The sequence below is a fragment of the Lampetra fluviatilis genome, chromosome 24, assembly GCF_964198595.1.
Source record: "Lampetra fluviatilis chromosome 24, kcLamFluv1.1, whole genome shotgun sequence".
Taxonomy (NCBI): domain Eukaryota; kingdom Metazoa; phylum Chordata; class Hyperoartia; order Petromyzontiformes; family Petromyzontidae; genus Lampetra; species Lampetra fluviatilis.
In genome coordinates this window covers 7,239,207-7,266,717 of record NC_136298.1, presented here as the reverse complement: position 1 = coordinate 7,266,717, position 27,511 = coordinate 7,239,207, and the positions used below count along the sequence as shown (strand labels likewise).

At 45.1% G+C, this 27,511-nt stretch overlaps 1 protein-coding gene across 3 annotated transcripts in view; it reads right to left on the bottom strand.

Moving 5' to 3' along the window:
* Positions 1-20,459, bottom strand: part of LOC144941106 (phosphatidylinositol 3-kinase regulatory subunit gamma-like) — a 146,951-nt gene extending 126,492 nt beyond the window's left edge. Inside the window, exons 1-2 of one of the 3 annotated variants that reach the window (XM_078867593.1) lie at positions 19,829-20,459; positions 15,421-16,309 (exon numbers count right to left, since the gene is read on the bottom strand). In XM_078867593.1, the coding sequence (XP_078723719.1) occupies positions 15,421-15,775 (355 nt within the window). In that variant the 5' untranslated portion in view covers positions 15,776-16,309; positions 19,829-20,459. The remainder of the gene's footprint in view (positions 1-15,420; positions 16,310-19,828) is intronic. The other 2 variants (XM_078867592.1, XM_078867594.1) reach the window with 2 other exon arrangements.
* Positions 20,460-27,511: the final 7,052 nt, after the last annotated feature.

The following is a 27,511-nucleotide window of genomic DNA, read 5'->3' as shown; positions in this document are numbered from 1 at the left end:
AGATGCGTGTACGTACGTGACCGCAACATATGCACGTGTGCACCTGCGTTGCGTCGCACCTTAGCATCGGATGAGAGTAGAGTAGCGGGGGCAGAAGGTCTGAAACTTCACACGGAAAATCTGTTTATGCCCAATCCTGTGCTGTGTATGTAACAAAAAAGGGGTTCCAATATGCAAAGGAGAACACAGTGAACTCTGTTAGCATTTTCTCAAATGTTGAATGGCAGCGTGCATATTTATGTAAAGTCGTAACAAATCCACTTTTCCTCACACCCGCTTTTCCTCAAGGCAAAGCGAGGGGTCGCAGTGCCAAGGTTGGGTCAGACCCTCGTGCTCGTCATCGTTAGTGCTGCGATGCCATCCACAATGTGTCAAAAAAGTGGGCACGTATTCTAACGAATGTCAGCGCGACTGTGAACACCCCGCTTTCCTAAGGCACGTTACCGTTCACACTCAAAGTACCGCTCCGTCTTGCTGGTGTTTCTTTTCAAGTGGCACACCAAAGATTTTGACCAGCCATAAAAATCAAGGACCCTGGAACAGAGGGGAAGGTTCCACACTATCAAAATGGACATTTGGAATTGTTTGCTTTGGGCATATTTTGGACTATGTAGCTGCGCAGAATACTCCGTCACTGAGGGGTAACACACGGTTGCAAAAAATGGCTTGGAGGGTTAGTGCTTGTTGAACGTGCTGCTATACAACCACATTTTTCGCACACTCAAAATGCAAAGGGGCAATTTCAAACAGACAAAGTTTTTCTGGAGGCATAATGGTTGTGTCCACGGGATTCCTCTTTTTTTTCCGGAGGCACGATAGGCTCCTTTGCGCTCGATCACCTCACCCGATCAAACGTGAAACCGACCGCGGTCCAACGTCCCCCGATAGCTAAACAACCGCCGTGATGCAAAGCGGCCATGACTGGGCCGTCGCAAAATCCCAGCGGCCACAATCATTTCACATCGTACTCAAGGACAGACAAACCCCGCTCCACGTTTGTTTGTACCAGCCATACCTAGGACTCCCGCACCCGCCTTCGCTTCCCGTCACGTAACGAACACGCGATTGCAACAAGATAGAGCCGCGCTGTACAATCAGGGGAATGGTGATGCGCTTTTCTGCTTGCGAAAGAAACTTTGCGAATGTACACCGCGCCCGTTTCACTTTTTAAACCAACGCGACCGATGCGCATTCTTTTTTTTCCTTTCAAAGGTTGCCGAAGAGACCATTTTGTACGTGCACCCACCGTCCTAAACCCAGAGGGCGCACATTATACAAAGCTGCACTGCCAGGACTGCGAAATTATCTTACCCTTATTGTAGTAATACAAATCCAGCCATTCTCAATCCACTGATGGATGACGGCCTCCACACGCTGTGTCGCTCGTGTGGGTTGTTTGACCATACTTCACCGTGTTGTGAGCAGTGCAAATTGGTGAAATGGCGGCAGGCGTATTGGACCGGTTGTGATAACACTTGCCAGCGATATTAGTCACAGTGGCGCTAACCACTGTACTCCTGCACCACCCTCTTCCTTTTAATAAATTGACAAATTCAGATAAAAACATACGCACATGACACACCAGCCTTCTCATTTAAAGCACGAGGCACACTACTGGGGTGATAGGGTCATGCAATTAAGAGATTCTTTACGATACATATTTGTTCCTTTCAATTTCCAATGCTGATCCATAGTTGAACATCATACACTATAACATATTCAAGGAATGTGTCCTGGCTCAAGATAGCATCTAACAGAATGACATTCATGGGAAATTAATGATATACAGTAATAAAGTTTAGTGGTTGTGTGAAAGAGATTATTAGCTCATCGGGTTCCTCCAGGATAAATAAAGATTTAGAAAATAATACAAATAAAAGATTTGATTCCGAATTTTTTTTTTCTAATGATGGTATAATCAATCAATCAAATCCCTTCCTTCAAAACAGGTACCAATATGTTCATATATCATAATTACTGTTGCAAGAGACTGGCTCGAGGAAATATTAATCATAGCCGCAGGATTGTTTGCAATCCAGCAAATATGCAATACTGATATCAGCATTGTAACATACACTACGTGTCCATTTTCTAAAACATCAGCCTTCCACTCGGAGAGAAACGCATGCAACTACAGGCAGGGAGCCTATTTTTAGGCGCAATATTTAACCTACCACAAGCTTTAAAATACATTCTAAATTCAAGTTGCAAACAAAAATGCAGATTCTGCACACCAATTTACACTGCTCTATATAAAAACTGCACTCTCCTGAGCAAAGTCCCAGCGCAGTGATGGAAGAAGCGAGGGGAAGGGCTGGCTTCCTGCGTTCCGATTGGCCTGTGTCGGCACACGTAACCTTCGACCCACGTGGTGGTGGAGAGATGGAGCCTTGGGCTGTGAGTGTCTTTGTGGGTTCATGGTGTACGAGCTACGCACTGAATTAACACCGAATTGGCATGACTTTCATGTTTCTAGAAGAAACGTACTAAGTGCGTGCCACACCGCCTATACACTATCCTGCAAGTATAGATTGTTCATACTGCACGTAGTGCATTTCACTGAGTGTGGTTGTATATAGGTGCATTACACATCCACATATAATTCAGAATAGAATACACTCCTCATCAGCCATGGTCTATCGACTGCTAGATGAAGGCCTCCACATGCCATCACCATCCCTTACTGTCTTGTGGTGCCACAAACAATCATAGGAACATCAGCCATGTTAAAAAGAAACATTTTACTTGTATTTACAGCACTGTGCTTTGTGGCTATCAGTTGACGCTGGTGAAGCCACTCACTCCTCAGTTTGCTTTCTGTAGTGGCGGTAGTTGATACCGCTATCGTGCTGTGACGGTTCCACCTGAAGACGGAAGCTTGTGTTGCCTCCGAAACGTCGTGATATTTATTTTATTTTACTTTTATTAATTAAAATTTTTTACTTACGTGACTTTACCGAAAAAACCCTAAGAATATGAATCCTTGCAGTCACGAAAGCTTCTAATCTAGAAATAGGTAGTTAAAAACTCTACACATTGTAGACTGCAAAAGCAAAAGAGGCCACATGTTGTGCATAAGCCCGCTTCGTCATGCGTTCAATTTGGCCAGATTGGCAATTCACCACAGGGACGAAAAGTTTACATCAGCGGCTGCTGCTCTGGGCCAAGCTTGAAACGAATCCCAAAATCATGAGCTCAGATCCTGGTCAGGCTCGACTCAACCCCATCATCCCTCTGAGTTCACAAAAAAAAAACAGCACGGGGCTCATACCACTGCACGCGCCACTTGGTTGAAATGCAACAGTGGCTGCTCATGTTAAGGAACAGACTGGGACCTGCCACAGGAAGGTGGCATTTCCGGTAAGAAGCTTCGTCGAGACAAGAACCGCTGGCCCCCTCGAGCTCGAATGAGACAGACGGAGGGGGTCACGGTGACATTTGTGCGAGACGTGCAAGTACACGCGCGCACGAACATACACTCCGCGCGAGAACATTCGAGCACGCAAACACACGCCGCACTGCGGCTATGCGCGCGCGTGCGTTCACGTCTGTGCGCTGATTAGCACGCTGCGCGGGCTCGTACTCGCACCATCGGTACGAGGTGGGGAAGAGAAGGGTAGGGGGGGGAAAGAAAAGGCCTTAATTCTTTACACATCTTACCCAATACTCGTGAGTACATTGAGAGCACATTTCTTGGCTCAATTATTTAATTCTAATCACTGACCTCCAAGTCCCCCCACCCGCCTCTCCACCACCCCCCCACCCGCCTCCCCCTTCCTGGACTGGCAGCTCTGTGCTATAATGCAGTGTAAATATTTTAGGACCCTGTGTTCGAGCCAATGAAGTCAGCTTCACGGCTAGAGAGACGTCCACAGCATTATTGCACACATGTGAATCAATGCCCGTGCTGCTGCAGAAACATTTCTCTCGGCAAAATCTCAGATGGGAATTACGTCATCATAAATGCCATTTAAAGAAAACAAAAATTCCCACCCACATCATTGGGATCGTTAATGGCCAATGAAAGCAAATGCACATCGATCAAGTTATCGTTGCCATTGACATTTTAACGTACAATCATGGCAAAAGTCAGAATATTTATTTATACTGGATGAATCCGGTGAGCTATGTATGAAGCTCTTTTTCACACTATGTGCGGTCTTAAGCTTATTATAAAAATATGTAAATCAAAACCGATGTTGTGTCTCGTCTCGGAAACATTTCCGTTGTGGCCTGATCCAATTGTTCTACCCCCAACACAGCTTCGCAAGGTTAAGTGGCAGCACCAATTTTAGCGTGGAAGAAAAAATAAAATCCTCCATAAGATTCTTTTGGGTTAGATCGCGTAATTGTGTGTCGTTAAACCCACCACCACCCGACACAGCCAATTAGTAAGGTTTGTCATGTAAACACATTACAATTCGTCACGAGTACAGCACACCGGTGTGTTGGAGAGCAAATCCACAACATTTACAATCCGAGTACGATGTTTCGCCAGTTATTACAACCGGCATCATGAAAGAATAAAATCCGTCCATCACCAAACGTAACCAATGTCAAACTTGTCGGACCCTGAACACAACCTATGCAAATTGCATTTAAATATTGACACAGAAAAAAAACAGCTTTAGACTAGCCAGTTGCAACTAACTATTCATGGTACAAAAAGAAAAAGAAGTCACCCAGCAGGTACGTCAAGGCTGCATATTTTTCTTGTAATTTTGTTGTCACAAGCAACGCGACTGGTGTTAATTAAGCCACGAGCCTAAGAGGTGCGGCTCACAACACCTGCAGCACAAACCCACTTCAACGTTCTAGATTTGAAGCTTTCGTGACTGCAAGGATTCATACTCTTAGGTTCTTTCGGTAAAGTCACGTAGGTAAAAAATAATAATAAATGAAAATAACCAAATTAAATCACGGCGTTTCGGAAGCAACACAAGCCTCCGTGTCATCACGCGACAGTAATTTTACTGGAGCAGTTACACCTGATGACGGAGGCTTGTGTTGCTTCCAAAACGTCGTGATTTAATGGAGTTATTTTCATTTTTTATTATTATTTTATTATTATTGTTTTTACCTACGTGACTTTACCGAAAGAACCTAAGAGTATCACTTCAACGTCTCCATAAATCTGCTGGGTGACGAAAGTATCCCGTGTGAGCCTTGGTTATAACATTTGCATAACTTGATATTAAATAAAGGACAGTGGTTTCCATTTTGAAACCAGATTTGCATGAGGATCATAAGGTACTGTTACACGAATGGAATAATTCAATCCTCCAGTACATTACTGCATTCGTAACTTAAAAAGGGACTACATTGGCAAATATAGTAGTCTATTGCAAGTTACACGATTGATTTGATTTCGTATGTACGGTTAATTAAATAGCATGATATTCTGTGTTTAAAAGATTGGGGAATTATTACTTGCACATAGCATTTCGAATGTTTCACGGTATGCTGTAGAAAGTACCTGTATATTAGAGCAGTAATGATTCAAGAATTCACGTGTCCCTGAACATTACATGTATGAAGTTGCTTTAATAGGCATTCATTTACATCTATTGGCCAAGGCCAGTCTGGTATTCATGTACAGAATTTCCAATCTCTGCTTCTTCTTGGCCATAACAAACAATTATCACCAACAATGTCCAGAAACGTTACCTTAGTTGCTGGGATTGTGTGCAACAGCACATCGATTCAAATCGACTTGCGCTCACGATGCACACCAATTTGTGTGCAAGAATAAATCGCATGCGATTGTTTAAAGTTATATACCCAATGCACCTTGAGGCTGGTGAGAAGGCACAAACGAGACCACACAAACCAGACAAAAACAAACAGACTAGACAGTACATAGCAGGGATAAAATAAATAAATCAATAACCGAATCAAATCTGGACCCAGAATCTCGATGATTCATAGAATGGCCAGGAATGAGGAATAAACCATTCCATGCTTAGTTACACTCACTGCCTGTCTGTGTGTAACTCAAGAGCTGCGAATATCCAGTGGCATTTGAACGATTGTCCCATTGAGTCTGTGTTAAGTTGTGCGTACAACACTGTTAGTCGGCACCCCATGACAAAGTGCACAACGCAACTCAACGGAACAGTCACAACCAGCACAACCGCCACCACCACCACAACCACCACAACTGCCACCGCCACCACCACCGCAACCCCTGCAGCTCCACCCCCGCCCCATGTGCTCCACAGAGCTCCAAGGGCGCTCCAGGGCTTGCGGCCGGGACACTGACAATCCCCTCCCGACCCACCCCCTTCACGTGGGCCCCTGAACTCTACCCTGAGCAGATGGTTCCATTCCTCACATACCGGCCGGGCTTACACTCTCGCGCGTGTATGTGTGTGTGTGCGCGCACACACACACATACACGCGCGCACACGACGCAATGCAGCTACCGCGGGTAGCCTTCGCGCAACGACAGTGACCCCGCTGACCCCGAGGACGTATGAGGGGGGCCGTCCATAGCAGGGGGGGGAAGAGGGGTAAGCTGCTCGATCAGCAGACGCACGTGAAGCGTAGCACAAGCGTAAGAAGAACGGACCCCTTGTACTAGGCTCGCACACATGCACGCGCACACGCGCGCATGCGAATGACCATAGCACCAGGAATGTGGCCGATCTTGTGAGATCCCAGAAGCCAAGCGTTGCTGGAGTCTGGGTTGTGCCGAGATGAGCGACCATAACACGCGCGCGTAAGTCAGGTGCCGTCGGTCCGCCGAGGCGGCGCGTGGTTTGTCAGCAGAGGACACAGTGCAGCAAGATCGGCTGGAACTCTTACTTGGTTCCCCGCCTTCACCGAGCCATGCACCGACTAGCGATGGAATAAACCCACAGTGAGACCAGTTCAACATGGCGGTGGATTGCCAAATCTCGGCTTTAGCATCAACTGAGACATGCTGTCGAGGCTATGTTTTGCTTGGGCAGCCTGGTTTACGCAATGCTGGTCTGGGGGTGGGAATCTGCAGGAGTAAAACCGCTCTGTAAACCTGTGTCGGTGCCGGGTGAATTGTTACTTTGCCACGTGAATTATGAAACAAGGCAACAAATCTTGAGGCCTTCATCCAGTAGTGGATTGACCACGGCTGACGACGAAACAACAACATCCTTCTCATTTGTACGAGTAATTACCGTTTTCAGACATCGCCGTTTCAGGCAAGGTCGTGTACGAACGAAGAATACAGCTGAACTTGAAAACGTGAACTTGGAGAAAGACGCAAGGTCAGGGCTGAAGAAGACCTGCCACAGATTTATCCACTGTGTGAGATTTAATCACCGTGCAATAAAATGTTTTATTGAAGCACATAAATGACGACTTCACTGGGACTGTTTATTATAGATCGCCATAATTACACTGTTTAACAAAAATGGCTATTATTCCCCACAAACTTTGCTTTTGTGACCAGGACAGTGATATTTTGAAATGTACCTATTTTCAAAACGGGCGAATGTGTCATTCCTTCACATAAAGTCCTGGTCACAAAATCAAAGTTTGTGGGGAATAATAGCCATTTTCTATACTTTAGAGGCATAAGCAATTAGAGAATAACACTTACTACCCAGGAACAAAAATCGTGTTACATAGTGATGATAATTCACGGTGTGACTTTCAGATTGTCTCTGCGTTTTCTTTCACTGCGGCAGTTACATTCACAACGTGGTTTGAGGCATTCGAGAGGAAACACACTATGGATTTATGTTACTGAACCTGACAATTTCCCCACCGTACGCTCTTCATTTTCATACGACTGGGGGCCGGGCACGGCACGGGGGGGGGGGTCCAACATTGAACTTGAAAAGCAATTTTAAACAAGTCAACATTATTTTGTTGACTTGTTTAACATCTTTTAAAATTTATTTTACTGCATTCGTACGGCGCAGCCATGCTGCCTTCAAAATAAATATTCGATCAATAAAAGAGGGGGTTGGTGGGAGTGAACTAGATAACGTAAGAAAAAGTGTGCAATTGCATTGTTTGTCGTTATATAATTGGGTATTTTATTGACAGACACCATAGTCAACCCAGGCTTAAAATTAAACTCGCACTCGTCTGCTATGCACTGTTTGCATTTGGCCACAAAGCAGCTTGTCGTTTGCGAATATTAATATCAATGTTTACCCTGAAGTCGCAGTGATTAATTCATGCATTTCCATGTGCTCATCTTCCCATAACAGCTGCCACATTGTGAATTAAGTAGCTAAACTAGGGTAGGGTTGGGTTAGTAGGTGAGATCTTATTCAGATAAATATTGGTTTTCAACGGAGACCTGAGATGTATACAGAGCAGAATCGTTTTACCTTACCGGGTCATATTTTGTGTGCGACAAAACCCAAAAAGGCACTGCATTCACGATTGTCAATCAATAGATTGAATCTGTGATGCTAAATTTGATCCGGATACTTAAGAATGTAAATTACGTTGCGATGTAATATCATTCCACACGACCGACGCATCGGATGTTATACCGTTCAAAAGTTTGAAAGCGGAGTATCCCGCGTCAACATTTACGCGTGCGCGCACACGCTGCTGCACTACGTTGCAGAGAGAAAAACAAGATGGAGTGAGTGAGAGACAGAGAGAATGAGAGGGGGGGGGGCAACAGTAATTACACGCCACCTCGCCCCCCCCAACAGCCCCGCTTGGGACGACGCTCACTCCAAACGCCCACCCGGGCCAAATCACTCAGCACCCTGCGTGGCAACCCCAGGGCTGCCCCCCTCCACTTCCTCACCACTGCAAACCCCAATGTCCCAGCAACAACAACTGTATGCAACCCACCCGAATCCCAAAGAGGACATTGCCTCTCTTCACAACACTCAATAGGGGGGGGGGGAGGGGCTTCCTGGTATTCGCTAACCATGCCCGAGAGGCTATTTATTTCTTCTCCTCTAAAATTAAATTTATTTTGTATAGTCAAAAACCGAGCAACGAGAATGTTGTCACAACGAAGTGTCCACGAGAAAACGGCGCCAGTGTTGCATTCACGCATCGCGTCCGCTTTCCGACCACAGTTTTTCAACGTTTAAAATTATATTTTAAGAGCGTAGCTGAACTTGCAGGACAGTACGTACAACGTACGCTACTTTGTAGCTTCAAAGGGCATCGCATACACTGGCACGATTCTAAAAATTACCCCATGTGATCATTACATGAAGCAAAAATGCATGAACAGAGCATGTACACATTAAAGACTTAATTAAAAATTACTACGTCATTAATACTGCATCATTTTGTGCAGCATTAATGAAACTATGGCCATGGGTTATGCTCCGTAACCCACGCCCAGAAATTCTGCCAGATTTATTTAGGCAACAGCCATCATCTAACAAACAAGAAAGATGCAGTATTCTATTTCATTAACATTTAAAAATCATCGCGTCCTCGTTAAATGATTCTAAGCCCATGGATACAAAGTTACAAATTAAACAAAACATCTGCAGTGGCATTTCGCATTTGTGTCACTCCAGAGCTGATAATTTATTAAGAGTTTTCTTCCTGGCGCGTTAGAAGTCAGATTAAATGTGAGAGCCGTGATAATTTGTAATTAAGATGTCCTACAAAGCCCCAGCGATTGCGATCGGCTTCAGCCTACGCACGAACCCAGTAACATTGAGCCCGGCAGATAAGCCTGGATGGGGGCCCCAACGTTTCGCTTGCACTCTGAGTACCTTTAAAAGCCAAGTCCACCCAACAGACCGTAGCAAAAGCCAAGTCCTCCCAACAGACCGTGGCATGTATGGTCTCTACAATCAAGTTGTGGAGACGGTCCCATTTCCTCCACCCCATTCAATGCATTCGGCTGGGGGGGGGTTGTGGGAGCCATTCAAGTCATTGTATAAAAAACCGCTCGTCGCTCATCGCTATTACAAACATTAGTGTACTGTATAGATACACACCACAACAAAGAGACGGGTTCGATCTTATACTGGCTTTTAGGAGCAAGCGTTTTGAGTGAGATTCTACACACGGTTTGGAACACAATGGCACATGAAATGGTGGTAGAGCTAACACCCACCCCACGCATGGTCTGCCACCTTTTTTTTTCCTATCGCTGAAGCTGACAAGACTGTACAAATCTTGACTTAAAGCTTTCGTGACTGCAGGAATTCATATTCTTTGGGTCTTTCGGTAAAGTCACGTATATAGAAATACAAATATCACGACGTTTCGATCACAACGCAAGCAATCGTCATCAAGCGGACCCAAAGAATGTAAGACTGTACAAGATACGTACTCATTTACAAATGAGTCCGAGGCCAGGTTTATATAATGTTGCAATTGCCACTCGTGTGTTTGGTAAATAATAAAACACAGGTTGCTGGGACGATAATAAAGCGTTCCAATCAACAAGCCATCACGCCCTGTACACCACCCTCACATATATAGTTAAAATATAATAAAAACTATAACCTAGTGCAAAGAATCCTTTACATTTGCGGTCAAGCAATTGTAATCTTACACACTAACCAGTGACGTTCACATCGGCGTAAAATGTCTAATGCTTCAAAAATGTGTCCATTCACAAATAAAAATTAGTAATGGCTCGATCGCTTTCTTATTTGCAGGCAGCTGCAGCAGATGGTGATTAGTTGCACCATTTCTTTTTTTACCAGGTAAGGCCCATTGAGCTGTACAGCTCATTCTCAGAAACGACCTGGCCACAAATGTTAGCTAAATTGAAAACTCATTTCTTCAGAACTGCAGTGTCAAGTCTGTTGTCCTTCCCCCCCCCCGAACTCCAGATTAGCACGGCTGGCTACGTACGGTGCGAAAGAAGTTCAACATGCATACATATAACAGAGGTTTAATCGCGTGGGAATTAATATCAGCCAAAATACTCTAAACTAAATACACAGTGCACCTGTATACAGTAGTACTACACAGTGGTATTGGCCAGAAATTACCGCCGCATTCTGGGCACTCTCTTGCACCCCAGAAAACCCAGCGCAGCTGGAACAGCAACTTACATTTTACAATAAAGGTACCGTTCAGCAGGAGAGGTGAAAGTGAAGCTTCCGCTGAAGCGCCAGTGTGAAAATATTAATGTATTAATATCAATGCAATACAAGAAAACTCAATAGAAAACAAGAATAAAATAAATAGGTTGGATATTATTCAGTCGGTAACCTCAAAAGCACCGTAGGACCGGCCGGTGAACAGCAATGCTGTATAAGATATTGCATTACGATGATTTTACAGCTGTCATAAAACGTAACACATATAATATAGACACCGCAGCGTGTAAGATTTCCGATGTTGCAATGCTCCACTGACAGCACAATTCTTCAAGTAAAGAAGAGGGCAAACGATGACAAATACTAATTTCCGACTTCATTTATGCAAACAAGTTCAGGCTGCACCTGGGGAAAGATTTTAATTTTAATTAGCACAGATTGCTGCATATGTCACCTTGCCTAAATGTATTGACAATAAATGACCTTTCCTATATTTCCGTTTGCAACAGGGAGACAATTTAAATAAACTTGTCCAACATGATTGAGAAATCTAAATCCCAGCCGATTCAAACACTCTCACTCACAGGAATTCACCCAACTAAATTCCAGCATTAGAATTGAAACTGCTCAAAACCCAAACTAATTCTCCAACAAAAACCTATTGAAATAGTTGTAATTGGCACACAAGAGACAAGAGCTCCATTTATCGCTGTGAGAAGGCAACAGCAAAGTGTTGGCAGCAACTCTGAAGGTGCAAGAACAAAGAAGCACTTTTTGAAAAGCTCAGCAACAGGTCTTGCCGGCTCTGAAATGCATTTTTATTGCACTTGCCCCAGAGTTGAGGATGGGGATTAGAAGTACGTGAACACGACAAGAGAGAGCCGCATGTGACAAGACCTCAAGTTTGCCGTCACACTGTATTGCCCACCCTCCGACCGACGCACCCATCCGATCGAACATCGCACTCCCGTACTTCAGCTTGTAAAAATACCAGCCCGTCCTTCAACCACCCACCCATGCGTAACCATACGATTTCTGTTTCCATGCACGGTATCTGTAAAACAGTTTGCAATAAAGACAGCGAACTGCACTGCCATAAACCTTACGCAAGCCCGGGTTCAATCGGAGTTGCTCGTTCGCGTGCTAAATTCACAAATGCCGATTGGCCATCGCTTGCAAAAGGGATTTTTCCTACCTCGTCAAGAGTCCTTGTCACTGTGCACAATCGAGAGATTGAGACTTTCTTGTAGCAAAAGGCAGCCATCGATCGTTTGCTATCCTTAACTTCACCCTGCTCTACCCGAGGCCCAGTGAACAATTGTTGCCTGTGTGGGACTGAAGCGCACGCCATGGTTATGAAATAAGCGCACGCCATTTAAAACAGCCCATGAAAGCTGTGCTAGGCCAAAGGTTTTCTTGCCTGCAGGCGTCTTGCTTTATCCAAACAAACTCCACTACATTTTCATGCGAATTTAATGCTGAAAGGCACATTCAGATCACCTACGTGTGCCACGCTACATGCAGCCAATTTTTCTGAAGTGTAAAATGGCATGCGGTGTCTATGCTGAACTTCCATAGGAGGACTGTTGCCGCCCGCAATTAAAAAACAATTATTCACCCGCTTTCACAAAATGTTCTAGTCAAATCTTTTTTTTGCAAGCGTTCAGAGGCCCGGCGGCACAGGCAACTCTTTTTTATACTATATTCAAATCCGCACATGTGACTTGTGACAGCTTTGTGCCAGGTATTTATAAAAGGTAAGTACACCACATAGGTTGTTGGCCAATCAGTGTTAAGATTGAGTATCCATCTCCCCTATTTGTGGTTTTTCTTCGAGACTTCCACTTGCCTTCTGCACGCAAAATATTTAATGAAAAGTTCAGTAAATGGCCGAACGATGCCCCCTTTTTGAAGGGGTGAAAGAGCAGCATCTCGGGTCTCATTATTACCTAAAAAACCTAAAATACTCGGTTAAAGGAGAGGGGGTGGAAACTTTCCGCAAAGTGAGCAAAAAATAGATCGTCTTACCCGTAGCCTCATTCACGTAAAACTTTAACACGCTATCAGAAGAAATGGCAGTTCAGCAGTCTGCGGTGTCCGCAGCACATACCACAGAAGGCTTAAAAACAAGCTTATCACGTCCAACACTGCTCCCAGCAGCAGCAACAGAGGCGGCGTAGTTTAAACGCAAACTGCAGGGCTGTACTGTACGTAAAAAAATGCACAACCACAGCATGCAGAGCAAAGTGGTCCAAAGTGATGCAATGGTCAAAGCGAACTGGACAGAACACATTTCCTCGGGCTCCAACCATGGGTGCATAAGAAGAAATATTTTTTTAAATCAAGCAGCTATTACATTCCACGTGAACAATTATAGTATAAAGATATATAATAATGGTTAAATTTAAATGTGACCATGAATTGCAACAAATCACCACACTGTTGGGAGTGACTCATTGCATACCTAATATTTAGAATAAAAACATCACGACTTTTTTTCAATCTTTATTCATGCGTCTGTCAGTTGATTGAGAAAAGTCTGAAAATAATACAGCAGTACTCTAAGAGTGCAATTTTGTATCACCGATCCCCGTTTAGTTTCTGTGCATTGCACAAGGTGGCGGTGGGACAAAGGCCTAGCCACCTTTGTTTCCCCAATAGGCAATGACCATTTAGTCCTCTTAGAGTATTTGGCTGCTATAAATGTCCACGTAAGCCACTTCATTGGGCTATCATTTGCGGCCAGGTCGCAATATGGCTCAGTGTGCCCTACCTGGTAACATAAAAATAGTTTTGTTTAAGACTTGGCTAGGTCCTAGACAGTAACCACTGCTCGTGTGCATGCCCAAGATGTCTAACAGTCGCTTGAGAACACCATACTCTACATTAAGTGAACCTAACACTGTGCATACACAAATATCCCCCATATAGCCTAAACAGATGATTTGGGGCAAGTGCTGTTAGCGAGCACCTATGAAGGCCAGAACGGCGAACGAGGGGGTGGGTGACCAACACCATGCCCGGGCATACACATTACAACACACACCAGGATCTACATTATACAAGCTGTTGGAGGAGTGTATAGGCGTGTTCAATAGCATTCTAATTAGTTGCTATGAAGGCACGTTGAAAAACGCGCAACCATTAAGTGCCGTGTACAGTTTTTGTATCTCGTGACAAGTCTGGGCGAGGATTTGCTTCGGTCCGGGTGCCTCAATTTTGCCATGTCGTGCTGGCCCCGCCACTCAAGGTGCAAGCGCAGCGGCACACCCTAAGCTATGCACCTCGCGGCGAGTCTTGTTCACCGCGTCGCCGAAGGTGACATCTTCCAGCTGGTGAGGATTTTAACATCGGCGGCGGGCGGGTGGGATAGGGTGAGCGGGTGGGTGGGTGGTTCGCACATATTGCTAAAGAGCGGACCACGCGTGTCCGACCAGATGGGTGCTTCATAGGTTTGCTGCGGGGCGCACAGCTCGAACGAAACGCGTTTGGTGCTTCGACGGTAAACCTACACACGGGCGACTTCCTCGACGTGCAAGAACGTTTTTCGCAGCGAGGAAGTTGGGCAATGACCACCAAACCGGAGCTATAATCGTCATCTCCATTGTCGTAAAAAAAACTTAAATCGCCGCCATCAACGTTATCAACGCTTTGTCGGTCGGGTTAAATTGCTTAATGCATACTGTAGTGGGTTGTAAAGCAAACTACCCACCCCACCACACCATTGATAGTAGTTACAGTGTTGTAGCCAGAGGCCACCACCGGTCAAAGAAATGGGGCCAATTCCAGCGAGAAAAGTCAATGCACGCACTGTATGGCAAGTACTACATTCAGCAAAGGAGCTGCAATAGCGCGATAAAGCCACTGGTGGGTACATCGTCACCTCCGAGTCAAATAACACCCGTTCAGAGCTTGGCACAAAAAGTAAAACGTTTTTCGGGGGTGGGTCAAAGATGAGTTGAGATCATTTCACATTGGTGTATTCCTAATTAGGCAAAGACCCTTGCATTAGCTATTACTCGTGATAATCGGCTTAATAGCTTAAGCAATTACAATTTGGTTCTTTAAAGTTTAAGGTCTTAATTCGCATGTGGGTACAGACAATATTTGCCAAATGCTGTTTAGGTGTTTGCATTTGTGCTGTGTGGCTCTCTCCGATGCGTATTTGGGTTGCACCGTACGTATTGTTCGACACAAGGTCCGATGATTCACTTTAGGTACTGCGTAAAAATATCCCCCTTCAAAATCTGAAGCTCCCAGGGCCATGCGGCGAAACGCCGGGCATCATGCCAAGCAACACCGGACATTACATAACAACGCACAAATTACATTTTTTTGTTAGCGACTAAAACATTTAGCGAAAGCAATTTCCCCTTGGCTTGCACCGATCGAGACAAAACTCGTCATGGCAAAAAACACAGGGCGCGCCAACTCTTACCGTTGGGATCTGCTGCAGCAGCCCCCTGCTCCACACCGCCGGACGCGACAGACGGTGGCGCTTGTGGCAGGGGTCGTGGCGGGCGAGGCTTGGGGGTCGGCGGCGCCATCTTCACGGGGCCCAGGTACTCCACGTAGGTGCCGGGGAATTCTCCGTGCTCTTTGGTGCGCTCGTTGACGCCCGAAATCCAGCCGATCATCTGCGGGAAGCGCTCGGCGCCTTCCTTGGTGAAGTTGAGGGCCAGCAGCGAGGCCTTGGTGACAACGAGGACGTCCCCGGGCAGCAGGTCGATGTCCTCGTTGCGCTCCCGGCGGTAGGCATACAGGGCCCTGTACTTGAAGCCTTCGTTGGACATTGTGCCGTCTCTTTTACAATCTGCGTCCAAGTGCCTTTGAATAATGCAAGTGTTGTTGGTTCGCGCAACCAAAAATAAACCGAAAGAGAAGAAACCTAAACCGAAAAAAATTGCGCGATTCCTCTCCTCCACAAACGATTGTCTTCCAGAAGCACGGCCGCTCAAAGCAGCTCCCCCACTTGGGATGGTGTCGATCCTCCTTCAACGGAAGAAATTACGCAAATTTGGAGAACGTTCTAATGAAAAGACACTAAAAAACGACGATGAAGAGGAGCAGGGGGACGAGGATGGAAAGAAATATAGAAAAAAAAATTACAAAGTTAACTACACACGGGCGCCGTTTGTGGCCACATGCAGGGTGGCGCCACGGGCTGCGTTGCCGGCGCGCGGGTGAGGGTGCTGGGCTCGCTGTGCTGTCCCCTTGGGTGGACGGGGTATCTCCGCTGCTCGCTCCCCGCTGTCTGGCGTGCCAGAGCCCCGTCCCACTCGCGCATAGTACTCGCAAGCCAGTGTCTCCTGCAGCTAACGTCCAGCCTAGCGAGCAGAGGGGCCACGCAAAACCAAGCAAAGAGAGACAAGAAAACGCCATGCATCGTATTCTTTACGTCAAGCGCTCTCGGGGCTAAAATAAATACGATTTTTAAAAAGCAACACTCGATTAATCAACGTATTATTCCCAATGTATATATGCAGCAGAGGGCAGAGCAACTAAATTAATTTTTGGACTAAACTTATATGCGCCCCCCCGCCTTCATAAACCCGCACTCACCAGCGTGACGAGAAATGGTCAAATAACAGCCGTGTCCGTCACGGCACGGGCTGTACAAGTATATATGAATGATGCGTTAACAATATTCTCAATGGTATATGAATGCATGTTTTAAAGCGTATTTGTCTAATACTTATTTTGGGGTTTCAGTACCAAAGTGTATGAAAGATAACAGAATATGGAACTAGTTTGAATGTACACTAAACTTTGTGTTAATTATTTGACAAAAAGATTGCTCATAATTACGGGAACACACAATTAGTGCAATAATCGTTGCAGTGCTCTTGAGGACTTCATGCAAACGATTAAACCCAATTTTACCCCGTCACACTGCTTAACAATGTACACCTTATGAACGTTAACATATTTCACAAGGATAACGTGTTAATAGTTTGCACACCACGCTATGAACCTGGCGATCCGAGTTCAATTCCTCGCTACGGCTGACAAACCCACGATGACCAACGTGGTGAAGTATGGTCAAACAAACCAGCATGGTGGAAAAAAAGCCCTACGTGATCAACACGGTATGGGAAGGCCATCAACCAGCAGTGGTCTTACAAGGGGCTATATGTAGCATTTTAGCACAGTATCGTATAAAACGTACACCGTATGATTAGAACATTTTAGCAATGAGAATTTTTCACTAAATTTGACAGCACAAAAACTGCTAATTTTTTGTTGAAATGTTTTCAGTTTTGTTCAGTGTAGAAAATACTTGTGTTTACTAAAAAACTTGTATTTTAAACAGTCCAAACCTAATTTCTGAAACTGTATTTGCCTTAATAGTCGAGTGGTCAGAAGGTTCCAAGCTCGTAGTTTTCGTCTGTGGGTTTTTGAAAGCATGTTCTATCATGGAAAAAATATTTATTTTCGGAACTGGGCTGAGAAGTAGATTTGTTGAAAACGCTAAAACAAAGGTTGTGGCCATTTATATATATAAAAAAAACAGGTATGTAAATCTTACTTTTTGATATTCTCACAGGCACATATTTGCATGGCATTCATAGAATCAAGTTCTACGTAGTAAAAACTGGAAAATGTTAGACATTTGACAGTATGTATTTCTCCAAATGTCTTACTACCCCTACCGTATTGAATACAAGTTTAATATAATGTAGGACAATATTAATTTGTATACATTGTCTTATATGAAAACGTAATATCTCCAGCCCCTTTGCCAATCCACTACTGAATAAATGTCGTGTCGATCATGGGGGGGGGGAGGTGGTGGTGGGGGTGCCCATACTTCACCACCTTGGTTAAGGGGATGCCTATGACCGGTTCTGATATCACACGCTACTGATGTTAGCCGTGACCGTGAATGGAACTTCGGTAGTCGGGTTCATAGTGCTGTGTTCTAACCATGGCGCCCCTGCCTACAATGTATAGATGTTGTTATTCCACATTTCCCATCTGTCAATTGGCTACATATGCGCTCAAATCCAAGTTTCACGGGTCAGACTGCCGCTGGGTATCACTCGTGCTGTGTGTTTGACTACGTAATGTGCAGCACACATAGGGAAAAACAATGCCACTGATTAAATTAAAAAGTACAGCATTATACAATTAACGCACATCGGTGCTAGCTACACCAACACGTGTAGAATCAATGATACATTGATTTTGCGTTACACAAAATATAAAAAAAAACATTTAAAACACATCCATTAGTATAAATGCTTACATTACAACCTACCATTATCTATATTCTGTTTTAGAATGTCAAAGCATTTGCTTTAAAGCGTGCATTTAAATCACCGTTCGTTCCAGGGTGGACGAGAAGTCCATATACCCCCGCCGTATAGGCTATTGCGGGCCCACAGTAGTAACTGGGTATAGTGATTTCCCGCCCACGCAGTCCACGTCACACAACACAGCACTCTATTGTTATATACTGTACAAGACATTACATTTATGTGCAAAATAATACACAGGTCCATGCATGTGTAAAATACATGCATGTGCCATGCACAGTGTTGTACATACTATAGTTACTTAGCAGTACTGCATCACATATGAACACCGCGTGTGTCATATCCACTGCTAGATTAGGGCCTCCACGTTATGCCATGCTGCTAGAAAAGGGTCTGGGGAGGTTATTTGACCACACAGACGACATCGTACAAACACAATGGTGCATACGACATACATATCACCACCACGTATGTGCACATGCTAACGCCGGAACACACGTGTCATATACCGACTAGGCAATTGGTCCACTCCGTGCACACGCACGCACTAAACATGTGTAATCGTCTCGTCATGTAGCCTTGATAAGCTGCTCCGAAGCTACAAGAGATGTTAGCGAGCGCCTATTAAGGTCGGATGCACACAGACAGCCAGATTCCCTTGGGTGGCGAGCGTGAATTCAAACAGAACGTGGCGTTGGCATCATAATTGTTATTATTTTACAAGCCGTTCGCGTTGTTACGCGTGTGGTTTTTTGTTGTGATGATGTCTCGTCTTTTACACGTCAGGTGTTGATTTTTTCAGGAGCATCGCTCCACGAAAATCGGGGGCAAAAAACACAAACGCTGCTGTGGATGTTCAACATTGCTGCTGCTGCTGTTGGCGGCGTAGGAGCGATTTAGATTGGTCTGTGTCGGTATTCGGCGTTCGGATCATCGTCTTTGTTGCTGGGTCAAGGTGGACAATCGTGGGTGCTTGGATGGGTGATGGATGGTGGGAATGTGGGAAGAGGATGGACTTCATCCAGCAGTAGCATGACCTGTCAATGCCTTATGAATGCCCTACATTATTACAGAACAATTGAGACATTATTGCTCACTCCACGCCCCTCATATAAATCTCAACGTGCCTCCTACCAAGTCCCATCACAAGGATGAACACACACAGAAAATAATAGACACAATTTAGTGTGTTACGCCGTATGGCCCTGCAAACCTCAATGTCCCTGTAACAAGAACACGAAGTGATGAGGTGAGGTGAGTGATGATGGTGATGATGGTGAGTGTTGGTGGTGAGTGGTGGTGAGTGATGGTGGTGATGATGTGAGGTGAGTGGTGATGATGATGATGGTGAGTGATGATGGTGATGAGTGGTGGTGATGATGATGATGGTGAGGTGAGTGATGATGGTGATGATGGTGAGTGGTGATGGTGAGGTGAGTGATGATGGTGAGTAGTGATGGCGAGGTGAGTGATGATGGTGGTGATGGTGGTGATGATGGTGGTGATGGTGAGTGATGGTGAGTGATGATGATGAGAGATGGTGATGATGATGGTGGTGGTGAGGCAGCCACGTCACTCATCACTCACCACACACGCGGCACTCACTCCACTCACCGATCTCTCCTCGCCCTTCAACTCCCGCGAAATCCTCGTTGTGGACGACCAAAAATAACGAAACGTCTCCAGAATCGAGCGGAACTTAATAACATCGACGAGAGACTTGAAAGCGTCGAATTAAACCCCGCAATTTAAACAAAAATAAACTTTCGGATTCCTTCTTTGTGGGTTGCGAGTGGCCACCAACCCCCTCCCTCCACCCCCACCACCAACAACTAAAAAGTAATTTAAACCACCTAAAACTTCCTTCCCCGTCCTCTTAAGGCTCTCCAAATCTCCACGATTTCGTGTTTGACGTCGGCTTCTTTATCTCGCGAGCGCCACCGTCGATGTTGTCGATGGCTTCCTCCCTCCCTCCCCTCCACACAACGCTCGGTCCGTCGGTGTCGATGATGATGTTTGAAACGACGACGATATTCGTTGTTGCTCCCCAGGGTATCGTCGCACACCTCTCCACCAACCCCACTGTCCCCCTCTCTTTGTGAGCGCCTTCCTTCTCTAAAGCTCCCCCGCCATGTCCTCTGCTGCCTCGCACACGCAAGCGACAGAGGCACGCGAAGACGGCTGGCCGAGCCAGAGTCTGGGACCACGGGCAGTAGCACAGGCGCTGCGGTGGTGGCATAAATAAAGAAATAAAGGTGAAGCACGCCTTTATTTTTCACCCGGGGACACTCCCCTATGTCTTTGCACGCCTCCCACCACCACCAACCACCGCCACCCCCACGCCAATCTGCAGCAGCGGCAGCAGCAGCGGAATGTTTGTGGCTCTCACGCACCACGCGATGCCCCCTAGCTGCCGTGCAGTGCCACTGAACATTTTTTAATTTTTTTGTATTTTATGCAAAATGAGAAAGAGAAAGAAAAAGATGTCGAAAGGCGGACGAGCTAATTGCAGAAAGGTTTTGTCACGTTCAACAAAAGGTTGATAAATATGATTTATCTTCTTGGTTCTTTCTGTAAAGTCACGTAGAATGGAAATAATAAAATAATAAACATAATAAAATAATTCTCACGACGTTTCGGCCACAACGCAAGCAGCCGTCCTCAGGTGAAGACCAAGTCTGTCGGGGAGACAGCGTCGAAAAATATGATTTACATTAAGCCACCCTCTGATCTGTGTACTTGATAGGCACACATTGATTGTAGATTTGAAGCTTTCGTGACTGCAATGATTTATACTTTTTGGTTTTTTCGGTAAAGTCACGTAGGGAAAAAAGTTGAATAAAATAAATAAATATTTTGCTGTTTTTCATACATTTAATTACATTTTTTACCTACGTGACTTTACCGAAAAAACCAAAGAGTAGGCACACATTGGTTGCATCGTTACTGTTCTGTTTGAGACCGGAAGCAGGAAGACTTCTTTATAATTCTGGCAAATCTCCTGATGTAGCTGGTTGTAATCACCAGCGAAACGTCGTACTCAAATTGTATTTGTTGTGGCGTTACTCTTCAACACACCGGTGTGGTGAAGTAGCAACTAACTGGCACGTTCTGTTTACGTGACAAACCTCACTAATTGGCTGTGTCGGGTGGTGGTGGGTTAACGACACATTTATATTTACGCGCTCGAACCCAAAAACCTTTGTTATGAATAATATTGGTGGCGAGAGCATACGTGGTAAACTCAATACTGTTTGCCGATTGGACTGCAGACGGAATACCATCCAAAACCAAGGAAACGCGACTGACAACATGACCACCTTGGAGTTGAAGCGATGAAATCAGGCGATGTCTGTGCAGGAGATGAGGCGGATGATGGCATCGATAGAGACAGAGGAGGGATGGCAACGACGGTGAGGAAACCTTCATCCAACAGTAGATTATTATGTTGGATGGGTGCGTCTGGTGCCGTGCGCGAGAAACTAAACTTAGCGCGAGACACGGTCAAGCAGAATGAGAGATTATTTTTATTGAGAAGCTCAAATAATTATGCAGGCTCTGATAATTATCTGTTACTGCCGGTCTACGGGTCATCTGCTCCTTGGGTGAAATTTAACTTACGCACTCGGAGGAGCGTGGAATATGGCATTACAAACGCACACGCCTTCGAAGTTTGAGATTAATAATAATGTTACTTAAAATCATACTTAACACTAAATAACCATTCATGTTAATAAGAAAAATCCGCTGAAAGGACGAAGAAAAAATTACCAACACAACCAGTGTTCTCTGAAATGTGTGTCACTGAATTGCAGTTCCATAGGCTTTAGTGACATAAAAGGGAACATTTGTGTTAATGTCCCCTGGTATTTGTGAACACTGGGCACAGCATGAATCTGGAATAAGTGCAAAAAATATATATAATAATCCTGCAGGAATGCTGTGCCCTATTCAAGCTGATTTTACCTCAAGCTGGGCTGTTACTATTGGTGGGAAAAATCAGCCAACCTTATGTAATTTAAATTATTTACATTTTTGTATAATAAGGTACTAAAAGCCACTATTGTTTATAAACTTGCGCGATTTGGCAAAGTTTTACTACGAGACCTTCGAGTTATTATTATGCTAAAGTAGTATAAAAAAGCTTAACACTTTCATTTAAAATGTTATTCCGGTCAGCTTGTACACTTTAAGAACACACATATGATTATTTCTGTTATGCTTAACGTTCAAAACTACTTTTTAGTTTGGCTTTTTGAGATCATCAGCCAATCTCCATACAGTTCCATATGTTATTAAGTCCACATCCTATTAGCCTTCCAAACATATGCCAACTAGTAGTAGCATTAGTTTAACCACTCAAAGTCTTGACTGATTTCACCCTCCTGGACTCATCAGCAGTCAGTCATGTGTGCTGCACTATTAACCCCACGACCCGAGTTCATGGCCAATACCAGTGACGATTACCTGTACCAGTCCTGGGCCTTCCCTAGATCGACTCAGACATAAATTGGTACCTAATACGATGTGTAAATAAACAGCCAGTCGTAGTGTTAGCTACCCACCGCCTTGTGTGCCGTGCAGGCCTCATAGGTGCTTACAAACAGCACTTGCCTCAACAGCCTGTTAAGGCTACTCGGGCATCTTTGTCTTGGTTCAGATATGACTCGCCACTGATATTAGCTGTGGCTGGAAATCAAACTCAGGCCACGGGTTTAATAGCACAGTGTACTAACAAATGCACCGCTGTTCCACTATAACCTTAGCCGCTTCAAGTAATGGTTGACAATTCCGCACCGTGCCTATATCCTGTGCTTTTGGAGCACGGATACCGTATTTAACATGCAATTGTTCTTCAAAGCATTGACAAAAAACAGAACAATAGACTGTTGTCTGGTGGCACATATGGGACATAAAACATATATCCCAGTAGCATTGTTTAACGCGAATTGAAATCAATTGCTCCATAAACAACAGTAAGATCAATTATGTTGAGATTTTCCAGTAGCGGAGGAACAATATACCGTATATTAAATAAATATACATCGGCGATTCTCGGTAAAGGTTAAGGAGTAGGCAGTGTCGGATTATCCTAGGAGCAAAAGTAGCATATGCTACGGGCCCCGCGCTAAATGCTTTCAAGCTATAAATTTCGGTTGAGTGATTCTGCACTTGCTATATTACTATAGTACTATACTGCCTTCAACTTTTATGAACGACTGTGTGTTTAAGGTTAGAGATTTGTCGTATTATCTGGCTGCATAGCAAATGAAAAAATACAATTACTTTACGATGCAAGTAAAACATTTGTGTTTTCATATTTCTGTTTTAGGGCCCCTTTATAACATATGCTACAGGCCCCGCACTAGCTTAATCCGGTACTCGGTGTAGACCTGCAATTACTTGCTGGTCGAAGGATTTCCACTTGGGGGAGCTCTAGAGAGCCCCTCTAGAGGGTCTTTGTCCATTCATCTTGGAAAAGGCTAATTCATTTATACTGCTGGGTGGACAGAGGCGGGGTGGGGGGGGATTTAAGAAATTTGCTCAAGTTTCAAAGGCCTCGCCGGAAAATCAAAACGGCGATTCTCTCGATCAGAGGTTCTTAAACTGGGGGTGCGAGATGTCCTTTCTGGGGGATGCGAGACATGGCCAGATTTTTCTGGAGCACGTAAGTACAACGACTTTGTTTCATCCAACCTATGTATTTATTAACATTATACTTTTTTTACGATTTAGAACCCAAGGGGTGTAAGGTTATAAGATTCATTGCTCTAGATTGCAAGTCATGTGTGCTAACCATTATACACCACAGCGGCATCCTTCAGGCAATTCCACTTCAACTCAATTACAGACACAATGCAGGCACGTTGGATACAGCAATGAAATTCAGTCCTTTATGTATCACGCCACAGGGCTGTGCAAGCACATTTAGAAACTAGAGAAGCGAGTATGATGAGTGTGTGATTTTTGTTAAATTTTGTGATTTTTAGGGTATGCTGTGCCATGCTGTATTTCTGTTTTTATGGAATCGACCCTGTATATTTGTACACACGTGGCTAATCGTTATTGTATTGATACGTCTCTTTGTTTTTTGAAATGGCATTACACACCATCAGACTCGAGAGTGGATTTGATAGCGATCATTAAGGGTGACGCCACGAAGAAAGGCGGCCTTTCTTTAATAGCCACTTGACTTTTAGTGCTGCAGGATAATCAGTGCTTTGTTGTTCCAGAGCACTACGCTGCTAAGTAATGAAATCAGACACCTTTAATTGGCGCGCACCTCATTTCCATCTGTTGGATGCGGACTCATGCTTTGGGTTTTCTATTTTTTTTTTGCCAAAACCAGCACGGTGAATATGTGGGATGGCGCCTCCACTTTGATGTTGCTTGGAAGCAATCACGTGGTGACCTTGGAGTTGCCGCTGATTGATCGAATATCACCGTACAGCGTTATACATTTAATACCTACTTCCTTAAGTTTGAACATTAAGGTTGAAACAAGCACCAGGGTGCTCGACATTTACTTTTTGTTTTGCTTGATTTTTTTTGTATTTCCCTTGCGCTTGGGGAATGCTCGGGGGCACGGGCAGAAAGTGGAAAATTGAGACGGGGTGGAAAAGAAAAACACGATTCTCACATTGGCTCAGGGAGGTCAGGGGCTGCGACTTACAATCAACGAACACGTGGTTTCTTCCAGGTGCGATCCTTTCTTGTTAAGGACCCCCGCGTATCGATTGCAGCTGCTGACCGCCCGGCTGCGCCGCGTGTGATTCTTGTCCTGCGGAAAGTTGTCCAAGCCTGCGGTGTTCGCAGCTTCCCCATCCCCGTGCAATTTCTGCAGCCGCCGAATGATGTCTGCGCGGAGTTACACCAAGGCGTGCTCTAAAGCATACAGCCAAAAATAGGAAAACGCCGGGAGAGGCAGGAAGGGCATGGAGATAGCAAATATTGATAAAATAATTAGGCTATAATTATCATTAGCACATCTAAAACGGTGATGTGTGATGGAAGCAAATCGTAAACCACTGCTCTGGATCGATATGCAGTCTGCTTGTATGTGTTTCTGGGTCATCGCTAGGTTGTCTCAGACTTAAATGAGTTCTCCGTGTGTTGTGCGAACATCCGATGGTGCTGGCCACCCTACCCCTTGTGTGTTCCGTACCGAATAGAATCGGTGCTCGCTAACCGCACTTTGCCCCTTGCCGCCTGAACGGAGGATCTTTGTCATTGTCTCGTTGGTGGACTCTAGGCTATTTAACATCAATTGATTGGAGCTTTGGCTCTCTACACCCACCACAACAGCTCCCTAGCGATGCCCAGGCAGGTCATTATGTTTTCCCACCTTTCCTGATTTTCCTAGGATATTCCTGATGTCGAGGTCGTTGTCGCTGTCTTGGGAAATCTGTAAGTCTTCCCAGTGCTGTATTTTGTCAGTTGCGTAATAATACGTCATCATTCAAGACACTGCATCTACATGCAGGGTCTTGAGTGGTGAGGCATTACTGCCGGACATATGTGGGGGAAAAAAGGCTTCATAGCTCATCGAATTCCTTCAATATAAAATAATAGTCAGATTTTGACATGCAGTTATCTCGCTCATCTTCAGTCAACGTGAGAAATTCTTGCGCCCAATATATGTCCGGGTTTATTGCGCCCCAGAGGTTGCAAACCCTACAGTAACACCTACGTCGCACTTGCTTGTTGAAGATGTGGCACTGTGCGATATTATCCTTCCAACTCCACGTCCCGTGTTGTGTTTGTGTGTGTGTGCATCTCTCTGCATCGGCAAGCATACGGCGTCTATAATGGCCATGCCGTGCGCGATTTGACAATGCGGAATTGCGGATACGCCGCTCATAATGCGCATATTGTGGAGCTCAGCACGCCATGGCTCTCCGAGCAGGTGGCAAGCCGACCGCAATTAGGGGTTATCGCGGCTCAGGTTACCGCCGCTAAATGGCGAGGCTTATCCGAGGCGTTCCCCTTTCCGACAAGCCTTTCCACTGTGACCCAAACGGCGAGGAATGCTGCTACCCGGTGAGTTGCGAAAATAAAGGTAAAATGCATTCATCGTGTTCATGATCGTCGTCGTCGACGGCAGCCATGGTCAATCCACTGCTGGAGGATGAACTCCAACAAAGCCACCGCCATCTCTCATCATCCTGTGATGTTACTCGTCCGCCTAGCACGGTGGGTCGGCAACCTGCTGGTTCGTAGCCGCATGCGGCTCTTTAAGGACTGATTCGTGACGTTATTCACATTACATTGCGGCTCTTGAAATATTGAGGGTTTTTTTGTTACCGAATTCGAAAAAAAATGGCGAATTGCCCGATGATGCTGGATGCAATTACCAGCGAAACGTCGTACTTAAATAGTAAATGTTGTGGTTTCACGCTTCAACACACCGGTGGGCTAAAGCAGTGAACTATTTGTCTTTTGTCAACGTGACACTTTTTTACTGATTGGCCGTGTCGGGTGGTGGAGGGTTACGACACATTTATAAATAACGCGGATCTAAATCCAAAAACGTTGATTATGAACTTCTTGTTATGTTGGTTGCCGACTCCTGGCCTCAGCACATAAACTGATTTCATCATCTCATCAAAGGACGTACTCGGAGATGGGATCCGTTGCTTCCTTATCATTTGTTTTATGAAAGCCAAAGCCAGGTTGGGCAAGATAGTCCAATAAGTGAGCCCCCCCCCCCATCTCTACTGCTGTGGCGTAATGCTTGGCACACTCGTATTTGCAATCCGCAGGTGCCGGTTCCATCTCGCGGCACGGAAGTTGAATCAGTGGGTCAGGATTCTTAAATCGCCCTCCTCGCCGATGTCCACCCATCAGTATAAAGGGGTACACCACAACTAGTCGCCAGACAGGTCGTGTATATTGGGTTTAAAGTGTGGTTACTCCTGTTTCAGGATGTATGGTCAGCATGGAAGAGTAGGCCAAACTGCCTTCTATAGTAACTCCAGAACTCCGTCCAGTGGAGGTTCTTCTGCCAGCAGTGGCGTGAGCAAGAAATTGCAGGGCTGCACCTTTACTTTGTTGTCCTACCCCCCCCGTCAGCACCAATACGACCCTTTGAGCTACACGTGAGAGAATAAACTCCTTTGTACAGTATTGCCATAAAATATATGCGCGTGCAAGTACCTGCCTAAATATGCGCTAACAAGCCAGAGCCGTGCAAGGATAAGCATATAACAAACACTACAACCACCTTCAAATGTTGCAATATAATTTTGCTCTCAGGCGTGGCCCCATGTC